We start from the raw sequence: 21,891 nt of genomic DNA on the forward strand, positions 1-21,891 counted from the left end.
GTTCTGTTCCGTAGGTCCTAAAGCCTTTTCTTTCCCGGCTGCCAATAGCCTGTAAACAAGGCACCTCTAAGCCCAGATCTATCAGAAACTTTAGGCAGGAGTATGACAATAAGGTACGTTCCTTGGCTTCTTCTTCGGGGCAAAGGTTAGGCCCATTATGTTTGATAAAGAACTAAATCTATTCCCTATGAAAGCAGAAAATCAGAATCACAGACTTTTAAAGCTGGAAGGAATGTACAAATCTCCTAGTTCAATCTCCTCGATCAATCGCTTCTGCCCTAGACTCCATCAAGAAGCATCTGAAGTCGCGGGAGGACACACCCCCTCCTCCAGTACAGAAACCCGGAAGAGAGGGGCGGAGCCTCAGGAGGCGCGCAGGCGCAGTCGGCCAGACATCCTCCAATCCCGGGGCGAAGCCTTGACGGGGAGTCGCCTGACCTCGGAGCTCATGTGACTCTCTGGCGGGAGGCTGAAAAGCCGAGGGGGTCTCCGGCGTCTCCCACTACTCCCGACTCTCCCAGCCATGGTCCGGCCGGGGCATGTCGGGGCTCTGCTGCTGCTGCCGCCGCCACTGCTGCTGCTTCTTCCCCTGCTGGCGGTCGAGACTCTGGTCGAGACAACGGAGGCGTCGGAGGCCTACGTGTGGCCGTGGCCGCAGAAGATCTTCGTGTCCCCCGATCAGATCTTCCCCCTGAACTACCGGCTCTTCCAGTTCCAGTATGCAGACACCTCAGTGGTGCAGCCCGGCTGCTCGGTGCTCGACCAGGCCTTCGTCCGCTACCTCGGCATCATCTTCGGGCCCGGGCCGCGGCTCTCCCCTGACCATCGAGGTGAGCCGCCCCAGCCGTAGCCGGGGACTCCTGCCCCTTCCCCTCTTTCTGCCAGCTTCCCACTCCTCCACCTCCTGGGCCTCCCCTGACTTCACCCCGGTCTTGTAGATCATCTTCAGCACCTCCTACTTCAGATATCCGATACCGGCAGTCAGTGAACACTTAGTAAGCGCCTACTGTGTGCTAAGCGCTAGGGAGACAAAAAAAGGCAACAGACAGGCCCTGCCCTCAAGTAGCATTCAGTTTGTTTGGTTCAGCCCAGAAGGACTCCAGACACCCCTCACCCCACTTCCCCACACATATTCGCATACAAGTAGACATGGCCTGAAACCTGGCTCCGGGGAGTCTTACGTGATGTTAAGCAATGTGAGGGACACACTTTGTTGGAGAACTCTTAACAGTTTTACACTGCTGAGTCCCATGCTGTTTTGTAATCAGCTCACAGGAAATAAATACAGGGTCACACTACCACCTAGTCTTGTTACTTCAAATGTACAATTCAAGTTGGTATACGACACTGGAGCCTCCCTGTGACAACTTGCTATAGAACAGAGTTGACCCTAAGACTGATTGACTTCTGGGAATATTTAGATACAGGAGCACCGATGTACTGAAGTGCTTTACAAGCAAAACTTTTCTCTGGGATGGTTTATGGGGATCCCACAGCATGGAACCTAAGAGTAGTGTTATGGCCAAGACCAAAGTTTACTGTGTTTCTAGCCCCATGCTAGGGTTTTTGGAATACAAGACACAGCCCCTGTTTTGAGAAATTTAAAATCTAGTTGGGAAGAAAAGATAGGAAAATAGTATTAAAGTTATCACAAAACAACATATCCAAATGAATACAAAACATTTGCAATGAAAATGCAGACTGATGTGAATTGAATTCCTAATTACTCAAACGAGAATGAGGGATCAAAATCTGGCCAAATTAGTAAGTAAAGACTCCTTGGAGAAAGGGAATTTTGATCCTCTTCTCAAGGACACAATGGGCATCAGAAGGCAGAAAAGAGTTTGAGCAATGGACAACAAATTGGTTTGGGTAGTATGGACTACTGATGTGGGATAATAGAGGAATGCGGAAAAGATGAGAGGTGAGGTAAAGTTGGCCAGAAGTGCTAGGCAGAAGTTACTAATGATGATAATGGCCAGTGTTTACATACCGATTTAAGGTTTGCAAAGCGCTTTACTTATACTTTTCGCTTTTGATCCTCATAATAACCCTGTCTGGCAGGTGCTCTCCCCATTTTGCAAATAGGGAAAGTGAAGGTTGGAGAGTTTAAGTATTCGTGTAGCTAGTAAGTATCTAAGGTAGAATTTGAACTGAGTCTCTCAGATTCCAACTATCCACCACTTTCCCTAGGTGTTATGTTTATGGATGATTATTCCAGCAGCCATGTATACAGCATTGTTGAATGAGGAGGTATCTTTTTGATGGCAGAGTTAGCATTGTAAAGCAGAAAAGTAGACTGATCTTTTCATTTAAATTTCAGAACTTTCTTAATTAGCTTCTGCTGTACCTTAAGAGTGGTTATGCTGAAAAGGTAAATTTCTAATGTTAGGACCTACCCAGGAGTTTGCTTAGAGAGGACATTTATGAACGTAGAAAAAAATGCTATTTTACAACTCCTAATAATTAACTATGGGTTAAATGTGAAACATAGAACTTTAGAGGTGCCATCACTAAAATTAAACACACAATTAACTTGTCTAATACCGATGAAAGGAACTAAACGTAGGGGGGCTCAAAAGCAACTTTTTGTAGTAAGGTCAAGAGAACATTAACTTTTTGAGATATGAAAAATTCAAACATTAAGAGTTTACTGGATTAACTTTAAATAAAATAGGATCTCTACCTTTATGGTACTAACAGCTTAGTCTGCAAGCATTTCTTTTTCTTTTAACTTCTATTTTAGCCCCCAGTGGAAAAATAGAACATATAAGCAGATACATTTTGATAAGTTTGCCAGTTAGTATTGTTTGTACCAGTTCAGGGGGAAAAAAGGCACCAGATAAATGTTTATCTAGTCTTGAGATATGGATAGTACCCCTTATAATTAAAACTTTTCCCCTTTTCCATAGTTCAACCAGATAACTGGAAATAGAAAAGTTAGCTAACAGTAGAGAAGTAAGTGCTATAGTGTATCCTGCATAGCTACATGCAAAACAAAATTAAGTCAGAATCCAGCTTCTCTTAACTTCCCGATGTTATTCATCTCTTTTGTTAGCTTGAGTTATTTGTTCATCAGGAAATGAAAATTGGTTTTGATGAGAATGACCAAGACATGGAAGCAAGCAGCTTCTCTACCTATCATAAAATCAGAATCTTTTAGAGTTCAAAGGGACCTTGAAAATTGTTTCTTCTAAACCCCTTATTTTACAGATATGGAAACTACAACCCAAAGAGATTAAGATTTTTCCAAGGTCACAAGGTAGTAAGTAACAGGAGCAGGGATTCCCATGCAGCTGTTTGGATTCCAGGGTCAGCACTTTTTCCAGTGTACTATATTGCTATGTCTGTTTCCACTAATTTTCCTTTTGAATAAAATGCCTATGTTGGTTTTCTTGTGACCTCAGGATGCAGCTATAGATTTCTGCAAAAATTCAACTGAATCAGCTAAGAAAAAAGAACAGTTTCAACAATTTCTAAGTTAAAATACAGGTAGTTAATCATCTCGATTTTTATTGTCACATCATTGTTATGTTAAAATTTTAAAAGCACATTATAAAAAAGCATTACCTTAAGGGAGAAATAAATACAGCTCTAATATGGGTTAGTCTATCCCCTGAAACCAGTCCACCATCTAGTTTGTCTTTGTTCTTTACTCTTCAGCCTTAGGTGTTTGCCACTCTTGTCAATCCCAGATGAAAGTTTCTTTCATGAAATGGTAGCTTCTTGCAAAGAGCTGTTCAGACGAAAATAAACACACCTTCCCCAGAAAGACATCGTAAAGCCTTCCGTATAACCAAAGAAAGCTACTATGGTGGGAATGTTAAAAATATAGAATAATTTTTAGCACTTATACAAATAGTTCACTAAGAGGCTAATGTTCAGTTCAATTCCCTTATCAGTGGTACCCACTTTTATAACAAAGAGCCATCTAGTTAATGTTCTACTCAGCTGCATCTAGATCACAAAAGAAAAAGAGGTGCCACTGACCCTTAGCTATTTGATTTCTGGGTTTCATCCAGATTGTGCAGGTACTGTTCTCCTGTTGGCTATATTCTCCAAGCTCTTGGAGGAGTAGAGTGATTTAGAAATTGAACCCCTAGGCTCTCTCTCTGGTCCTTTATTCTTCACCTTCCATATGCTATGTTTGAGTTTAGTACCTTTCTATTGGTCTGTTCCCCTTGGGAGATGGATTATTCAGTCCCTAGCAATTGATAATAGTTGGGAGAAGAGGGTTAGTTATTTTGTTTTATTGAAGAAACGATGTCCAGATTCCTCTGAGCTCTCATATCTAGCTGGATCTTAAATGAGAGATTAAGCATTTCATAAGGTTGACTCATCTTCCCATTCCTCTTGTCCTTGAACAGCCTGATTTCACATATGCCTACCTGTTCTATGTTCTGTTGCTCCACCATCCAAGTGAAATTTACCCACACCCTTCTTCACTAACCATCTACTATCTGAAGCCCTCAAGGAGCCGTGTCTGGCCTGATGTGTCAGTTCTCTACCCTTTGTATCTCTTTGTGGAGTAAGTTTCTCTGTCTTTCACTGGTCTCTGTAAGTACACATACATTTTTAAACTTTTAGATTACACAGATTTAGCCATCAAGAAACATCTCCCACTTATAATATGATTAGTATGGGATGAATTATCCTCTACAACATTATTTTATTTAGTTGTTTCCACAAAAATATGAATAATAACAATAATAAAAATGATAGCTAGCTTTCATTTTGCACTTTACCTTTTACAGAACACCTTATTGTGTTCTTTTGGGGGGGGTACTCACAACAATCCTCTATAGTGGGTAATACAAATAACTCCATTTTACAGAGGAAATTAAAGCCCCCAAAAGTTGAGACTTCTCCACTAGCTGTAGAGACAGGATTGGAACATAGATACTCTGACTTCAGATCCACTGTTCCTTCAAATTAGTGACATTGGGCAGCTCTGTTCACCCTTATTAAATAAGGTATGGCAAATACAGACAAAATCCTTTTCCTACCACCTTCTGAGCAAAATCCTTTTGGATCAGATATCCTGTATTATTTTTATGTACATCTCTTCAACGCTACCCCTCCAGTGTAAACTCCCTGAGGGCAGGTGCAGTCATTTTTCTTAAAAGGCCCCATGCTGCTCGAAATCTGTGAGCCTTATGTGAGGAAATTCAGGAACCAAAAAAGGGAAGCATGAGGGAAGGATATAAGGGAAGCTCAGCAAAAGCAGAAACAGAAGTGTTGTACCACCCTAACACCCCCTCAAAAGAAAGAAGTGCTTAAAGGCTTTGAGGAGACAAATCATGAGTCTGAAATGGAAGTGTGATGTAGTAATGTGTGATAGGAAACCTTCGGTTATCCAGACACCCCCTAGAGTCCCCTCTCGTGGCAAAAGCAGAACAACTAATATTTCACAACCTGCCTTAATGATCCTTTCATCCTTCAAAAGGTAGTGAAAGCTCCAGGGAGACCTTCTACTGTAGACCTTATCTCACTAAGAAAAAACTGATTGTTGGAATGGAAATGATGGAAGCAATGTGGGGACGTGACCGCACAGCTTTAGGGTTTGTGATAGATGAGAGTTTCTAGATAGAGTCTTAACATGTATCTTAGATTTGGAGGAAGCAGGTTTTAGGGAGTTCAGAGAAAAGATAGGTAGGATTTACACAGATTAAAATTTATCAGAGGAAATATCCCCAGGTGATATGTACCGGAGATACATGTCCTGTCTCACAAATAAAATTCTGAAAATACAAAGAGGATTTATTCCAATTTGGAGGAAAAGAAAATTTCAAAACCAGACAATATGAATGCATAAGGAACTCATTTATGAACTTAGATTTTTCCAAAGACACAAGGAAAAGCAAAAGAATGAATACAAAATCATAGCACATTCCTGTAACCAAAGTAGCAGAAGCTTGGAACCCAGTGAAGACTTCTGAGGAAAGCTAAAGACAACAAAAATACCTTTGACATCGATTTTGGGGAAAAGAAAAGGACCAAAGAAGGGATCACTCTTGGGAGAGCTGGATGAGAAAATGAAAATGAAAGATGGAATCGAGGCTGAGTTGAGGATAGGAAAAAAAAGGACTGATGAAGGAGTTGAAACACTAGATATGGAGGGAGATAGTAAAGTAAGAAATTACCTAGTGGCCTTTGAATTAAAGTCACTAATTCAGATGGAGTAGAATGTAGGGTCTTGGGATACAACTGGCAGCTGTGATTACCACGCTGTCATCTGTGATCCAAGGTGGGAGAAAGAGAAAAAGGAGGAATGGGGGAAGGGGGAATTGTTGACAGGAAGGTGATGGGAGCACTACTCTAGGCTTCCTTTCTCCTTATCTGATTCCAGGGACTAGACCGAAAGTTTTGTGCTCCCTTTCACCACAGAGAATGACTTCCTGAGCCGTGGCCTGTGTATCAGGAGACGTGTAGGCTGCCCGCCTTGTCTGCAACTATGCTGCAACAGAGGCAGCGTGTTACAGCGGGAAGAATCCTGGCTCCTGAATAAGAGGATCTGGGTTAGAATCCCATCTCACACCTTCCTTGAACCTTAGTTTCGTCATCTATAAAATGAGGTTGGACTAGATAGGCTCTGAGGTCCCTTCAAATTCTAGGTCCCCAATCCTACAGTCTTCCCAGACCACGGCCAGCAGTGCATTTGGAGGCCTGGGAGCCTGACTTGGTCACTAAACAGGGCAAAAGAAAACAAATAGGACCCTCGTTTCCATTCAGAACACACATATGGATTAAGATTATAACTATTACTATTTAATATTAATAATTAATACATCAATATCATAATAGCTGCCGTTTGTTTAAGTACTCTAAAGTATGCAAGATACTTAATGGATTGTCTAAGTATATATAGGGAATACACAGGTAACAAAAAAAAAAAGTAGATGTAGCTGATTAGTGAAAAATATGCCTGGTCCAAGACTAGGTATTGCCTTTTAACTGGAGGAACAAGAGACCCTTACTTAATCCTGTGTCCTTGGGCAAGTCTCTTAATCCCCCTGGGCCTCAGTTTCCTTATCTGTAAACAATGAGGGGACGAAATTAGATGGCCTCCGAGGGCCCTTCCAGTTGTGGATACTATGTTGGTGTGGGTGAGATTCCTAAGTTTCTTCTTTCTTTGCAGAACTGAACCAAACACTAAAGGATTCATTAGAAGTTTTTGTGGCTGCCCCTTGGTGTGACCTGTTTCCTGAAATGGACTCTCTGGAGAACTGTAAGCATAGTCCTTGGGCTGGATATCTTTCTTGTGAAAGTGAAAGCTTGACAGTAAGAGCAGATAGCTCAGGCCTGCCCCTAAAGGATTTCCCCAACCATTGAACCAGCTAGCCATTCTCCAGGAAGTTGCTGAGTCACTAGAGGTGCCACAGCAGGCCTGGGTAAAGTCTTTAAAGCTTCACACCATATTCATATTTCCTTAAATACCAAGGAGCCAAAGGGCAAGTGGACTTAGATGCTACATGAGATTGTAGGTTTAGAGTCTTCCCATATAGAAAAACTGTAACAGAGAGCTTCAGACTCACCAGATGGAATGCTCACAGAATGCGTCTGAGCCTTAGGAGTGTTTTTTCAGTCCCTAAATTAAACAAAAAGACCTGCTCTCCCTTTAAACATAGCACTCAGTAAATGGGAGAGGGGGAGAAGTGAATTGGATATTGCATGATGAGTTTTAGCAGGAATTCCTGTGCCCAAAAAGGAAACTAAGGCATTATTAAGCATCGGAACTTGTCAAAGACAATGAAGAAGAATATAACAAACCCCACAATTATACACACACTCTCACACACCACCACTACCACTCAGCTGAGACTCTTCGACTGTTATGGCAGATACTTACAAGCTGTGGCTAAATCTTTCTCTGGCCCATTCATGTGAGACCATGTTGTTTCGGTTTCCCAAATGCCCCAGCAAGAGCCCCCAGAAGCCAAGCTGCTAGTCCACAACTACCAGAACTAGAAGTTTCACTTTGGAAAAACAAAAGTGGTTTGGGTTTATTTTCATTTGAGACAGGGGTGAGGTTCTGTTTTTCTAAGCCCTGCAGACGGTTTTTGTTGTCATTTCAGACACCCTGTCCCTCACTGATGAACGTTTCATCCTGAAAGCTCAGACAGTCTGGGGAGCTCTCAGAGGTAATGGTGCAGGGGCTGATGTGAGTGGAGGGGGAGAGATTGGGTGACCCTGAGTCAGTGTGACCTGAATTCTAGGTCAAATGGTTGGGAGGATTTGAAATGAAGGCCTCTTAGGAGTAAAGCAAATGAGCCAGCTCTCCCAGGGGGACCAAATGAGATATTCACAGGTTTCCTCTGTGTATACAAAATCCAGACACCACAGTAGCCATTTCTCTTCTAGAAAAGCCTCTTGTGGAAACAGTTGATTATTTGGATGGCAAGAGTCTAGTCATTGTGAGATATTAAAAATGAGCAGTTCCCATTTATATGAGCTGGCATGCCACAAAGCTTCCATAGCACTTACAGTTGGGTTTTGCCAGCATGGTTACTTTCTTTTTATAGATGAGGAAACTGAGGCTCAGAATGAAATGACTGGGCTGTGACCACACTGGTCTGAAAGCACAGATCGAGTCTGGTGACACTGAATCCAGTGCTTTCCCTGAGGCCTCAAAGTAAGGCTGGCAGCTTCCTGAGGCTTTGTCTCATGTGGGCTTGAGAAGTGGGGCCTTGTTCAACATCAGGATAGATGCAGAGAGAGAAGAGCACAGGGAGAAGTGCCTGGTGTGACTCCTTTTAAACATCTGGGTTAGAAACAATTTTTTTTAGTTATTTTGAAAAAAGAAGTAAAAATAGTGAAAAACAAAACTTCTGAATCTGTGGCATTCCAGAGAATATCAATGATCTTATCTCTTTTTTTTTTTTTTTTGTGGGGCAATGAGGGTTAAGTGATTTGCCTAGGGTCACACAGCTAGTAAGTGTCAGGTGTCTGAGGCCGGATTTGAACTCAGGTACTCCTGAATCCAGGGCTGGTGCTTTATCCACTGCGCCACCTCGCCGCCCCATCAATGATCTTATCTCAAATTCATTCAACATATATTTATATGTCCCTTTCCTATTTAGATGCAGGATCTTACACTAGGCACTATGGGAAATAGAGAAGTACAGAACACAATAGTCCCTAGTTATTACGGTCTGGTTATATATTAAACTCTGAAGTTTCCTAGGGGTTAGAAGGTTCTTAAGCTGCTATAGAATCTCACAGGGTCCCTTTTAGCTCTAAAAATTCTATAATTTTTAAGTCCCCCAAGAGGCAGTTTTAGCTGCCTTCTTCTCTTAGCTGCCCTCTTCTTTCTTCATTAAGAGCTCAAATCTGAGAACTTGAAGAGATCCCAGAAAAAATGAAGCTTTCTAAGGTGGCCAGCCTTACAGGCTAAGGAAAATAACACAGCAGTCCTCTCACCTCCTTAGCTGGCTGCCGATGTCCAGAAGGAAGGGGCTCCAGGCAGGAGCTATGGCTTTTTAGAAACCTTGCCACAGTCCTGTCCCCCCCACACAAGCCTTCAGTGACTGATGGTGTGGAGAAAGAAAAGACGGGCACAAGGAATGGATCAGTGCCTCTTCACTTAATTTCTCTCAGTCCTCTCACTGTGAATCAAACAGATATCCCCAGCATACATTAGAACTGCTTGCTGAAATATCTTTCTCCCGCATTTTCAAGGAAAATTGAGCATTGACTTTATCTCCCTCTCTTCCTTTGCCCAAGTATCATACCCTGCTGCAATGAGTATCATTCTCGGTTGGGGCACTTTCTTCCCTCACTTCCCCCAGACCTCACCCTGCCCCTCTGGTTCTCCACAGGCCTAGAGACTTTTAGCCAGCTCATTTGGAGATCTGCTGAGGGCATGGTGAGTGTGTGTCCCAAGTGACTGAAGGAAATTTACAATGTAACGCCTTGTTTCTGTCATAAGTTCTCTCTAGATGTCAAGGGTGGTATGAGGCATTCCCAGCAAGATAGAATTTGGGAGGAAGTGCAGAGGTGGGGGAGGTGGTTGGATTGTGACTGGAGGTCCTTGGTTGATAGAATGAGGTTGCCTGAAATAACTAGTGTTTACCTACTCCCTAGGACATAATAAAGCATGTCAACTAAAAAAAAGAAAATAGAAATTATTCAAATAAAAATTAAAAATTGGAGGGATGTTTTGCATGACTACACATATGTAACCTTTCTCAAATTGCTTGCCTTCTCAAGGAGGGAGGAGAAGGGAGAGAATTTGAAACTCAGAATTTTAAAAAATAAATCTTAAAAAGTTTTGTTTATGTCATTGAAAAAAATAAAACTTTAATAACTTTTTTTAAAAACTAGAGGGAAAAACTAGAACCTAGTGGTCAGCTGGCTTTTGTGTGACCTTTGAGTGTAGGGTGTGGCTTTATAGTGACTGCTCCCAGGAAACAGTACTCAGGGCCTAGGTTCTGGGGCCCCCTGGATACATCCAAGGACAGCTCTACTTACTGGTAACTAAGAGACATTGAGCCAATAAACATTTATTAAGCTCCTACTATGTGCCTGGCACTAGTTCAAGCAGTGGAAACAGAAAGCACTACAGGGTGGGTAAATCAGTCTATTAGAAGAACAGGAAGATCAGGGATATGCTCTTGTCCAAAAGGGGTTTATATTTGACTACCACTGGCAGTGGTAGTCTTCTTAGAGACTTTTCATAGTCTTTGGGAGTGGAAAATGAGTGTCATTGACACCTTTCGTGTTTGTTCTATTCAGTTCTATGTCAAGTGGACAGAAATTGTAGACTTTCCCCGATTCCCTCACCGAGGCTTACTGCTGGACACATCTCGTCATTACTTGCCACTGCAAGCCATCCTGGAGACGCTGGTATGAATTATGGTTTCCCATCGTGGGACCCCAAGGAATTAATGTGGTTAAAACCCCTTCCTAAAACATTCGATTTTATGATTCTTCACTAGTCCCAGAGAGGTGACCTACTTGGAAAAATCCAGAGGAAAAGAAGGACAGAATTCAAACTTTGGTGACCATTAGACTCAAAGCCCAGATCAGCAGAGAGAGGGAGCCACAGTTGGGATTCCTTAATCAGTCAGAACTACAGAGCCCAGACTGATTTTGGCCTAAGTGTCCCAAGGTTCACCTGAAGGCCCTACTTGATTTCTCCAGGCTAACACTTATGCCTGCTGAGAAATATGAGGTCCTATCACACCTCACCTGGCAAGATAAAGTTGGGCTTTGGTGCTGGCTCTCCTCTTTGTACAAGAGCATAAAGGTGGTAGTGCGCGGACTTTGGTTGGGTTTTCATGAGTCTGAAGGAAACTGTTCTCTTTGCCCCAGTTGGGCCAAGCTGGCTCTTTCCAGGCTTTCTTTGTGTGGTGTTTACGTCAGTATTACAAAACCATCAAGTCACATGCTTTGGCCACAAGAGAGGGGGTCCTTGAAACACACCCCAGCAGGAGGGGCCTGAAAGAGTTGTGTCCAAACAAAAGGGACTCAGACAGGGCACTTGGAGTACTGGGGTTGAGCAGCAGGAAGCTGTTTTTAATACTTCTCCACATGCTCAGTGAGTAAAGCCACCATGAATTGGGGGGGGCGGGGTAAAGGGGAGGGCTAAGTTTTATATATGTTCTACCCACCAGGATGTTATGGCATATAACAAATTCAACGTGTTCCACTGGCACATAGTCGATGACCCTTCCTTTCCATACGAGAGTATGACTTTCCCTGAGCTTAGCAGACAGGTATGGTTTATTGTTTTATCCCAGGCCTTCTGTACTTGTGGGTGGGGGGCACCTGACTCCTTTGCAGAGCCCTAGTAGGGACCAGGGACTGCATATGAGCCACATGTAGCTTTGGGTACTGGAAAAAGGAGGGGACTGAACCTCATCTTTCTGATCCTGTTTCCTTATTTATTAAATGGTAATAATAATGCCTGCTCATCTCACAGAAATGTCAGGACTAAATGAAATGATGGATGCGAAAAACACTTTGAAAAGGATCAGGGACTATAAGGATGTGAGATATCATTTTAACTGATGTTGGTCACTGACGTGTCCCATTTGGCACTCTTGTCTGAGTATAAAGCCTGGGGAAGGCTCTACCAGCTGCTCAGGCATTTACAGTGAGGGCAGGCTAAGCATATGTGCTTAATGTGAGGAGTTCATCTCCCTCTAGTGAGAGACTGATGAGGGAATATTTATGTCTTTCAGGGATCCTACAACCCTGCCTCCCACATCTATACAATGAAGGATGTAAAGACAGTCATTGAATATGCCCGATTGCGAGGCATCAGAGTCTTAGCAGAGTTTGATACACCGGGACACACTTTGTCTTGGGGAAAAGGTAAGAATCTGGAGGAGGGGGAGCGATCAGGAGGAGGCCAAGTATCTTGACAATTCTTGCCCTTGGCAGCATTTCTTTAGCATGTAACCTACAGGCAAGAAAGGTGCCAAAAGTAATGGATTTTCCTGATGATTTTTCCCTTTTCAAAAATTGGAAGTGCAAAAGGATGTGAGGTAGGGAAGAAAGTTTGAGATTTATTTTAATTTGGGCCAGTGAGTCTCCTGATGTTGCTAGTAAAACCCACTTGGGTTTCTTCACTCAACTCTACCTTGGTCCCTTTCAGAATTAAAGAAGCAAAGTCTGATGTATCCTCAGAAGAGGAGCTGTGGAGGGGAGACTATATCCTAAAAGTCTTTTCTAAGAGTCCAGTAGATTTGAACCTCTTGGGAAGGAAGAAGCATTGATTAAGCACCTACTATGTGCCAGGCACTAGGCTAAGGGCTTTACAAACATCTTATTTGGAAGGCCCCAACAGTTGAGTTCAGTGCCCCATCAGTGTAAGTCCTGAATAAGTAGAGTGTTCCGATTTCCAGCTTAAGATCGGACTAAGCTATTGCAGTACAGCCCCAAATAGCTGATGAGTAGAGCTGTTCTGAGGGTACAGCAGGTGCCTCTCCGGACCGGTGAGTCTTCTTCTGTGACTGGGTATGCATCTCTCCTGGCCTAGGTATTGCTGGATTGCTGACTCCTTGCTACTCAGGGACCACTCCTTCTGGCAGTTATGGCCCAGTGAATCCCATCCTCAATATGACCTATGAGATCATGGCTTCATTATTCCAAGAGATCAGCTCAGTTTTCCCAGACTTTTACCTTCACCTTGGAGGAGATGAGGTTGATTTCAGCTGCTGGTATGAGCCCTCAGATCATCTCCATCCCCTTCTAGATTTACTAAGGCAGAGTCAAGGAATAGCAGTTATCTTGAGCTCTTGGGGGCATCTGTGTCTGTATCTGTGTCTGTGTATCTGTGTGTGTTTAGAGAGGTACTTGTGTTCCTCTCAGAGACTACTAGGAAAGGAGGAAATAAGAGGGTTGAGATGTTGGAATTCCTTGACCACCCAGAGCCAAGGTCTGCAGTCCTGATAGAGCCCCTACAAAAGGAAGGGGTGGGGCAGCTAGGCGGGGGCACAGTGGATAGAGCACTGGCCCTGGATTCTGGAGGAACTGAGCTCAAATCCGGCCTCAGACACTTGACACTTACTAGCTGTGTGGCCCTGGGCAAGTCACTTAACCCTCATTGTCCCACAGGAAAAAAAAAAAAAAGAGGAGAGGAGGATTAATAACAGCTTTTCTTCTCTTCCCACCCCTGCAGGTACCTTATTCTCCCTGGCTAGACTACCCATTTAGCCCTACACCCTTCCCCAATCTAGTACACATATTTCTAACTTCCCTTTGTCTTGGGCCCCCTGTCTCCTCCACACGTTAGAGGCCAGGGGGATGAAGCAAAATATTAACTGAGCTTCTCCTGTGTTCCTAACTCTTTGCTGACCAAAAAGCAAAGGGGTGGGGGAGCTGATTTTAGTCTAGTTGACAAAAAAAGACCTAACAGCACCACCAAATTATACAAGCCACTGTGTATTTAAGAGCAGTATTATAGGATACAAACTATTGCTTTAAGAGAACCAAGAAAGGAGAGAATAGTTGGGCAAGTCAAGTCAGGAAGGTTCTGTGAGAGGGGTCTTGAGAGGGGCCTTGAAGGGAAGTAAAAATTGGAGAGTGGTGGAGGGAACCCTGAAAAAGGATTAAAAGAAGGCATGAACATAAGGTTGATTGAGAAGCAGCATTTTAAAAGCCCTGGGTTTGGAGTCTGAAGACCTAGGTTTGAATATCAGCTCAGCTACGTAATAGTTGTGAAACTTTGGGCAAGTCACCATCTCTCTGGGCTTTAGTTGCTTCATCATTAAAAGAGAGAGTGGGACTAGGCGGTCTCAGAGGTCCCTTCCAGCTCTGACAACATCTGATCCTCTCTTGGGGAAGCCTGGGAGAGCTGGGGACGTTGGCTGAAGCCATACTGTAGAAGACCTTAAATGCCGTGCTTGAAAAGGTAGACTAAAGGCATCGGGCAGGACCATAACATGGCTCTCCTACATTCCTCAGTGCAAGGCCAGGGGCTGCTTTCTGATTTTCTTTCATGCTGAAGAGAGAAGTATCAGGAAACTAGGTCACTATTCCCCATCCCCCCAGGGTTCTGAGGTCCTAGAGATGCAAGGAGTGGAAGAAATTAGACTTCTTTCTTTCAGGCAATCCAATCCAGATATCCAAGCCTTCATGAAGCAAAGGGGCTTTGACAAGTATGAGAAATTGGAATCTTTCTACATTCAACAGTAAGGATCGTGGTGTATTTACCTCTTCCCTGAAATTGGAGTATGGGGGCAGGAGAGAATAACCTGGGGCCCTCCTAACTCCCAGTGAAGGACCATTCCTTACTTTCAAATCTCCTGTCTCCCACTAAAAATGGTGTCCTCCAGTCTTTAGCCGGTTGCCACCCTTACCACTCCCCCATCTACTAAAACAATTCTCCCGGGCTCTGCCTCTTGCCATCTGCCCAAACAGTTCTCCTTTTCTCTTCCATTTCCCAGCTCATTATTGGCTGAATTTGTGATGCCCCAACCTAGAGCAAGGGGAGAACATTGTGTCATAGGGATTTCATAGGGGGTCCTCTTCCTCTCTGTGTCCAAAAATGAAATTCCAGGCATTCTCTGCTGGGCATTAGGAGAACTCCAGCCATCCTCAGAAGAACTCTGGCCTGGTTTTCACACGTAGCATCAAGCTGGCTTTGTTGATTTCTCTCTTCCTCAGGCTGCTGGACATTGTGTCTTCTTTTGGAAAGGGCTATGTAGTGTGGCAAGAGGTGTTTGACAATAATGTGAAGGTAAGAGATTGAGGAGAAAAAAAAGGAACAGAGGGCTTTGCTATCTGCATCCTATGGAAACTAGGGATTAGTGGACCCATCTTTCCAGGCCTCCATGCCTCTTACTGCTCCCAATATCACTCAGAGCCCCAGAGGTTCTAGGGAGAGGGGGGTCTTTGCCTCCACTCCACCACCATCTCCACAATGATGATTTTCCCCAGATGCCCTGGGTTTCTTTTTTTCTTTTTTTGGGGGGGGTGGAGGGTGGTAGGGGGTGGGGAGTATAATAAACGTTTTTATTTAAAGTTTTAAGTTCCAAATTCTATCCCTCCTTTCCTTCCTCCCACCCTTCCTGAGGCAATAAGCAATCAGATATAGGTTATATATGTGCAATTATATAAAACATTACTATATTAGCCATTTTGTATAAGAAAACTTGAACAAAAGAAAAAAATTAACGAAAGAAAGTGAAAAATAGCATGCCTCAATCTGTGTTCAATCAATATCAGTTTCTTTCTTTGGAGGTGGATAGTATGCTTCATCATAAGTCCTTTGGGATTGTCTTGGATAATAGAAAAGTTCATTCACAATTCTTCATCAGCCAATATTGCTGTCACTGTGCACAACATTTTCCTGGTTCTACTCACTTGACTATACATTAGTTCATATAAGTCTTTCCAAGGCCTTTCTAAAATCATCCTGCTTGTTATTTCTTAGAGCATAATAGTATTCCATTACAATCACATAGCACAGCTTGTTCAGCCATTCACCAATTGATGTGTATTCCTTTGATTTCTATTTCTTAGCCACCACAAAAAGAGCTGCTATAAATATTTTTGTACAAATAGGTCTTTTTCTCTTTTGGGGGATGTCTTTGGGATATAAACCTGGCAGTGGCATTGCTGGATCAAAGGGTATGCATGGTTTTTTGGCTCCAGATTGCTCTCCAAAATGGCTAGATCCGTTCACAACTCCAAGAGTCCCAGTTTTCCTACATCCCCTTCAACATCCAACATTTTCCTTTTTTGTTACAGTAGTCACTCTGATATGAGTGAGGTGGTACCTCCGAGTTGTTTTAATTCACATTTCTCTAATTATTAGTGATTTAGAGTACTTTTTTACATGACTCTAGATAGCTTTGATTTCTTTGCCTGAAAACTGCCTGTGTTCATATCCTTTGACCATTTATCAGTTGGGGAGTGACTCGTATTTTTATAAATTTGACTCCATTCCCTATGTATTTGAGAAAGAGGCCTTTATCAGTGGTACTGCAAAAATTCTTTCCCAGTTTTCTGCTTTCTTTGTAATTTTGGTTACATTGGTTTTTGTTTGTGCAAAAGCTTTTTAATTTTATATAATCAAAATTATCTATTTTACATTTTGTAATGCTTTCTATATCTTCTTTGGTCCTAAATTCTTCCCCTGTCCATAAATCTGACAGATAAACTATTCCATGTTCTCTTAATTTGCTGATGGTATCACCCTTTGTGTGTAAATCATATACTGGGTTAAAGACCTGGAATCCTTTCCCATGAACAAGTCCTCCCAGCTTCCTCCTAGGGTATTTCCAGAGGTGAAATCCCATTTGACCTAAACCTTGGATTTCAGAGAAGTGGGAACAGTATTTCTGCCTCCTTTTCCATCAACTCCCTCCTAACTTGAAGAACTTTCTGTCCTAACAAAGCCTCTCAGAGCTGCTGGGCTTTACCTGTCGTATCTGAGACTAAGATTTCCTGTGTCTTCAGAGACAACTAAGTGATGAAGTGGATAGAGCCCTGGCGGACCTGAGTTCAAATCTAGTCTCAGATATTTCTAGCTGTATGACCTGGGGCAAGTCACTTAACCTTTCAGCTTCAGTTTTCTCTTCAGTAAAATTGAGATGATAATAATGCCTACATCACAGGGTTGTTGCGAGCATCAAATGACATATTTAAAGTACAATATAAATGTGACCTACTATTATTACTATCATCATTGTTATTGTTATGATTCTTATATAGTGTTCAGTCTGTACTCCCTATACCCCAGAGTGATGGCTGCCTATCTCCAGGAGCATTTGGAGTCACTTGGTCTTTTGAGCTGCCCCGTGGTGTGGGTCTCCCACCACCCACCCCTTTGGCTTATTTCCAGGACACTTCTAAGTACAGTTGACCAGGCTCTTTGGCACTCTTTTACCCCCACCTGCCCTCCTTTCCCCACACATCCCCACCCAAGTTTTGACCTGTGGTTAGAAAAATCTCCCACTCTAGACAGGAGGAGGGACAGAAAAATGTTTGGATTCCCATGTCTTCTGTATTCCTGCCTCTATTTTCCAACCCCAGTACTGGGAGGGACTTAGCACAGCGAGGATCCTAGGTCTAAGATTTGGAAAGGAGAGATGCCTTGCCCTGACAAGTGGCAGCTTTTGCTGAGGTATAAGGGACATAGTCAGGGGGAACATAGGCTTTTAGAAGGTGCTCTAACATCATCCCTTTTTAGGGTCATGGTTTTGCAGTGAGGCAGGGACAATAAGGACATCAAACAGGTTTTGGTCCTTTTTGGAGGGTTTGTTTCGGCCTGTATGAGGCTGTGAGTTCTTGTGAAAATGACATGGTTCTTCCCCCTAACATAGGTGTGTCTTTTTTGTCGTTTCTTGTAACCAGCTGAGGCCAGACACAGTGGTGCATGTCTGGAAGGAAACAAAGCCTGTACCATATGCCCTGGAGATGCAGAACGTCACGAACGCAGGCTACCGTGTCTTGTTGTCTGCTCCCTGGTACCTGAACCGCATCTCCTATGGGCAGGATTGGCAGCAGCTCTACATGGTGGAGCCCCTGGACTTTGAAGGTTTGTGGATACAGACCATTCCTTCCCTGAGGAAGTCCCTGGAATCTACCTGATAGAGTAAATGTGGGGAATGGAAGTCCAGAGGGTTTGGTTCAGAAGGGGATTGGGGAATTAAAAATATTCAGCACTTCTCAAAGCTGCCCACAAATAAATCTTTTCATTATGCCCTGACATCATGGACCTGTTGAATAACATTTTCTCTTTATGGGTTTGTCCGTAGTCCCTGGCGTTGCTTCATGTTGAGTTTGTATTCCCTTAGGCAGCCCTGAGCAGAAGTCTCTGGTTATTGGGGGCGAAGCCTGCATGTGGGGCGAATATGTGGACGTGACAAATCTGACCCCCAGACTCTGGTAAGCATCGAGGGGAGGAAGCAGAACTGGCCAGGGAAGGGGAAGAGGACAGTGGAGAGTCAGTCAAGAGAAGCTGGGAAACAGGGCTTTAAATGGGGGCAGGAGAGAGGGATGTGGAGAAGGGGTGTGATCACTTCCAACAGGCCCAGACTGACCCAGACTTACTTCTACACTCCAGGTATTTTTTCCCTCCACCTCCCCTCATCTTCTGGTCAAAACTAAGTGTTAGCCTCATGATCCCTTCAGTTTATCTAACCTGTCTTGTCTTAACATGCTGGGCCAGTAGTTAAGATAGACAGGGTACTTAAGAAGCAAGGGCCTAAGTCATTTGCCCAGGGTCAGTCAATGGCAGAACCAGACCTCCAGCCTCTGGCGTCAGGTCGACCCTGGGTGTTCACTACCCTTTGCTTTTCCTGGGCACTCCCAGCGTCTAGGGCATCATATATCACACCCAGTTCACTGGTGCTCAACTACCTGCTGCTGCTGCTCTGCATACTATGTAGCCCCAAGACCCCAGGGCCACCACCTCCACCCCCCTGCCTGTGCCCCATGACCTCAAGAGGGAAACATGATGGTGGGAGGCATCTTAATGCAGAACAGAGCCCACAGGCTAGAATCAGGAGACCTGGGTTCAAATCCCACCTCTGGCTATCTCTGACCTTGGGCAACTCCCTTAACATCCCTGCATCTCAGTTTCATTATCTGTTCAAGGAGGGGGCGGGAGTGGATGGCCTCTGGTGTCCCTTCCCCTGATGCTCTAAACCCCTCCTAAGCCATTTCTTCCAAGACCCTTTTCATATTTGTTGCCTTCTTTTGTCCATAAGCCAGAGAAGGCAGGATTTGTTATCCCTGTTTTAGAGAAGAGGTAGTTAAGGCCCAGAGAGATGAAATAACCTATTCTAGATCACAGTGTGGCAGCAGCTCAGCTGTAAGGCTCTCATCCCCAGCACCATCCCAGGCGCATCAGCCTACCCCTTTCCTGTTTGTGTCATATGCGCAACTCACAGCCCAGCCGAGAAGTTTGACCAGGGGCTGGGTCTGTGTCCCCTTCCAGGCCCAGGGGAGGAGCTGTGGCAGAGAGGCTTTGGAGCAGCCAGTCAGTGAGGGATGTGGATTTGGCGTATGAACGGCTGGCACACTTCCGGTGTGAGCTGCTCAGGTAGGAGGGGCAGGAATTGGTAATTCTCCTTATTTCTCTGGCTTCAATCCAGTGGCGTGGGTTGGGAATAGAGCCTAACTCCTAAGAGACTTCTTGCAGTCTATCCTCCGTCTCTTCAAACATTGTTAAGCTAGGTTGTTTTCAATAATTTTTTGTTGGGGAGAGGGAGTGGAAGATTCCCTGAAGCCAAGAGTTAGTTTTCCATAATTGGTTCATTTCCAGATTCATTGCACCCCTACCCAGGCAGATGATCATTGTAGAAAGACTCCTGGGTCAGCAGTAAGATTGGGTGTCCAATCCAGCCTTTGTGGTTTTGAGCACATAACTTGTCCCGGAGCCTCTGTTTCCTACCAAATGAAACGAGGTGATTAGACAATGATCTTTAAGGTCTTTGAACTTTAAACTTCTCTGAATCTTATGTATCTGCAAGTGGGGCCCTGAGATTTTAGATCACCAAGTCACTGTGAATCTGCGTCCCCCAACTTAGGTTTGTTCTAGTACCTTTGTGATCAAAGCTGAGACTTCTGGTGCCTAAGATCTCAGGCAAGCTGGCCTGGGATTGTCCATGGCATGGCCCCCATTGCCCCCCTCCTAAAGCCCTTCATGCTTCCTGTGCCTGGAGTGGCCTTCCTCCTAAGCTGGAGCTCTAAGGATCTTCAGCTTTTTTCCATGCTCAGCCCAAGTGCTCTGTCCTCTGGGCACTCTTCTCCACTCCTAAAACCAGCTTGTTTTTACCACCCTCTGTGTGTATGTCTTGTATCCAACAGCAGAATGTACGTTTCTTGAGGACAGGAACTGTTTTAGATTTGTATCCCCAGGCACATAACAAGTGATTGTTGAATTGAACTTAATGGCTTTGTACTGAAATGTGCCCTTAGATACTGACAGGATACCCAGCTTGTTGAGTGTCCTTCCTCCCCTTTCTTTGCTTCACAAGAGGGTTTCAAGGGCAGAGGAGATGGTGGGCTTATGGTCATTGGGTTCAATGCTTTTCTGGAGAAAGCTGATGAAAAAGATCTCAAGCATCATTTCTATCCGTTGTTCCTCCCCATCACTAGTCCTCTCTGTCCCCGCCTTCCCAGGTGACCCAGTTTCTCCTTTTTGTCTTTTTACAGACGAGGTGTCCAGGCCCAGCCTCTCTATGTTGGCTACTGTGAGCATGAATATTTCCAAAACCACAAAGCAAGGTCATCCTTGAACTTAGTCTAGATGTGTTGATCACCTGAGAACTTGGGTCATGCCAGGCTGGCTCCCTAGCTTAACCCAAATGATGAGCAGGGCAGGGGGTTGAGGTCATGCTGTGATTGAAGTACAATAAAGGATTTTGTGACAAATTACTTTTGTGGCCTCACTAATCAGTCATAGTAACTCCAATCCAGACAGCAGTTCTTACTATTTCTTCTCCAGCCTCAGGAAAGCATTCAACAACAATTGCATTTGAGCAGTTTGGTGGCTCAGAATAAATCTTCCCCTGAACTTTAGCAATCCCCTCCCCAGTCTTTGGACTAACCCCCTATTATTGACCATGGGCTAAAAGCAGCTAGTCTTACTGTAACCCCTGAAGAAAAGGGGCCCTTCTTCCCAAGGTTTAGAATAGGTCTTGAATATAGCTCTCCTTGCCTAACACTCTTCACACTCTAGTCATATTAAAGGCAGGGACTGTTACTTTTCTGGACTCTCCAATTCAAGGCACCGAGGCGCCCTACATATATTGGAGGACTGAATATGAGACTCTCCTCCATCCCAAATCAAACTTCCAGATCTACTTGCCGGTTCCACAAATGCCTGCCTGCCAAGGCTTTTATTGAAAACTTCTTATGGGCCTGGGCTTGAAAGATAAAAGATGTAGTGTTTGGTCTCTGGGGAGGGACCAGTCTAGAGGAGCCAGGAAACACACTAGAAAAGATGAACTGCCTTTTATTGCTAGCCATGGAAGTGCCTGCTGAATGTTACAGTGTGGAGAGCAATTCCTCCTTTGGTGGGCGGGCCAGCATCCTCCATCAGTCTCCCCAGGCTGCCTTCTGTTTGGAGCTTCAGTAATGATGCTGGCCAGTGACTCTTGCCACTCCTGGAACCTTCCCTCCTCCTGATAGCTGGTACTGTCTCCCTGCCTGCCTGTTAGGCTGAGGCCTCATCAAATCTTCAGGCACCCCAAAGGCTTCTGGGGAAAGACTCCAACTGCCTGAACAGCTTGGCTGTTCTGAACCACCCCCCAACCGGGACAAGTCAGGTAGCATAGACACCAGATGGACAGATAACTCCAAAGACCCCACTAGGGCTTTAAGAGCTTTCTCCAGCTTCCCACCCCACCCCACCCCCTCAACAAGGCTTCCGGGGCAGCTAGGTGGTACAGTGGATAGAGCACCGGCCCTGGATTCAGGAGTACCTGA

At 44.3% G+C, this 21,891-nt stretch overlaps 1 protein-coding gene across 2 annotated transcripts; it reads left to right on the top strand.

Moving 5' to 3' along the window:
* Window positions 1–421: 421 nt before the first annotated feature.
* On the top strand, window positions 422–20,772 carry HEXA (hexosaminidase subunit alpha). Of its 2 annotated transcripts, none has more exons than XM_043989414.1 (14): window positions 422–830; window positions 7,139–7,228; window positions 8,076–8,141; window positions 9,819–9,865; window positions 10,735–10,845; window positions 11,616–11,717; window positions 12,186–12,318; window positions 12,986–13,166; window positions 14,556–14,639; window positions 15,115–15,187; window positions 17,809–17,992; window positions 18,252–18,342; window positions 19,397–19,501; window positions 20,617–20,772. In XM_043989414.1, the coding sequence occupies exons 1-14, from the start codon at window positions 524–526 to the stop codon at window positions 20,708–20,710; spliced, it is 1,668 nt and encodes a 555-aa protein (XP_043845349.1). In that variant the 5' UTR covers window positions 422–523; the 3' UTR covers window positions 20,711–20,772. The 2 variants fall into 2 exon arrangements, with proteins under 2 accessions (XP_043845349.1, XP_043845350.1); XM_043989415.1 differs by lacking the exon at window positions 422–830 and adding an exon at window positions 6,384–6,518.
* The last annotated feature ends 1,119 nt before the right edge of the window (window positions 20,773–21,891 follow it).

This window comes from Dromiciops gliroides, chromosome 2 (assembly GCF_019393635.1).
Source record: "Dromiciops gliroides isolate mDroGli1 chromosome 2, mDroGli1.pri, whole genome shotgun sequence".
In the NCBI taxonomy this organism is placed as follows: Eukaryota; Metazoa; Chordata; class Mammalia; order Microbiotheria; family Microbiotheriidae; genus Dromiciops; species Dromiciops gliroides.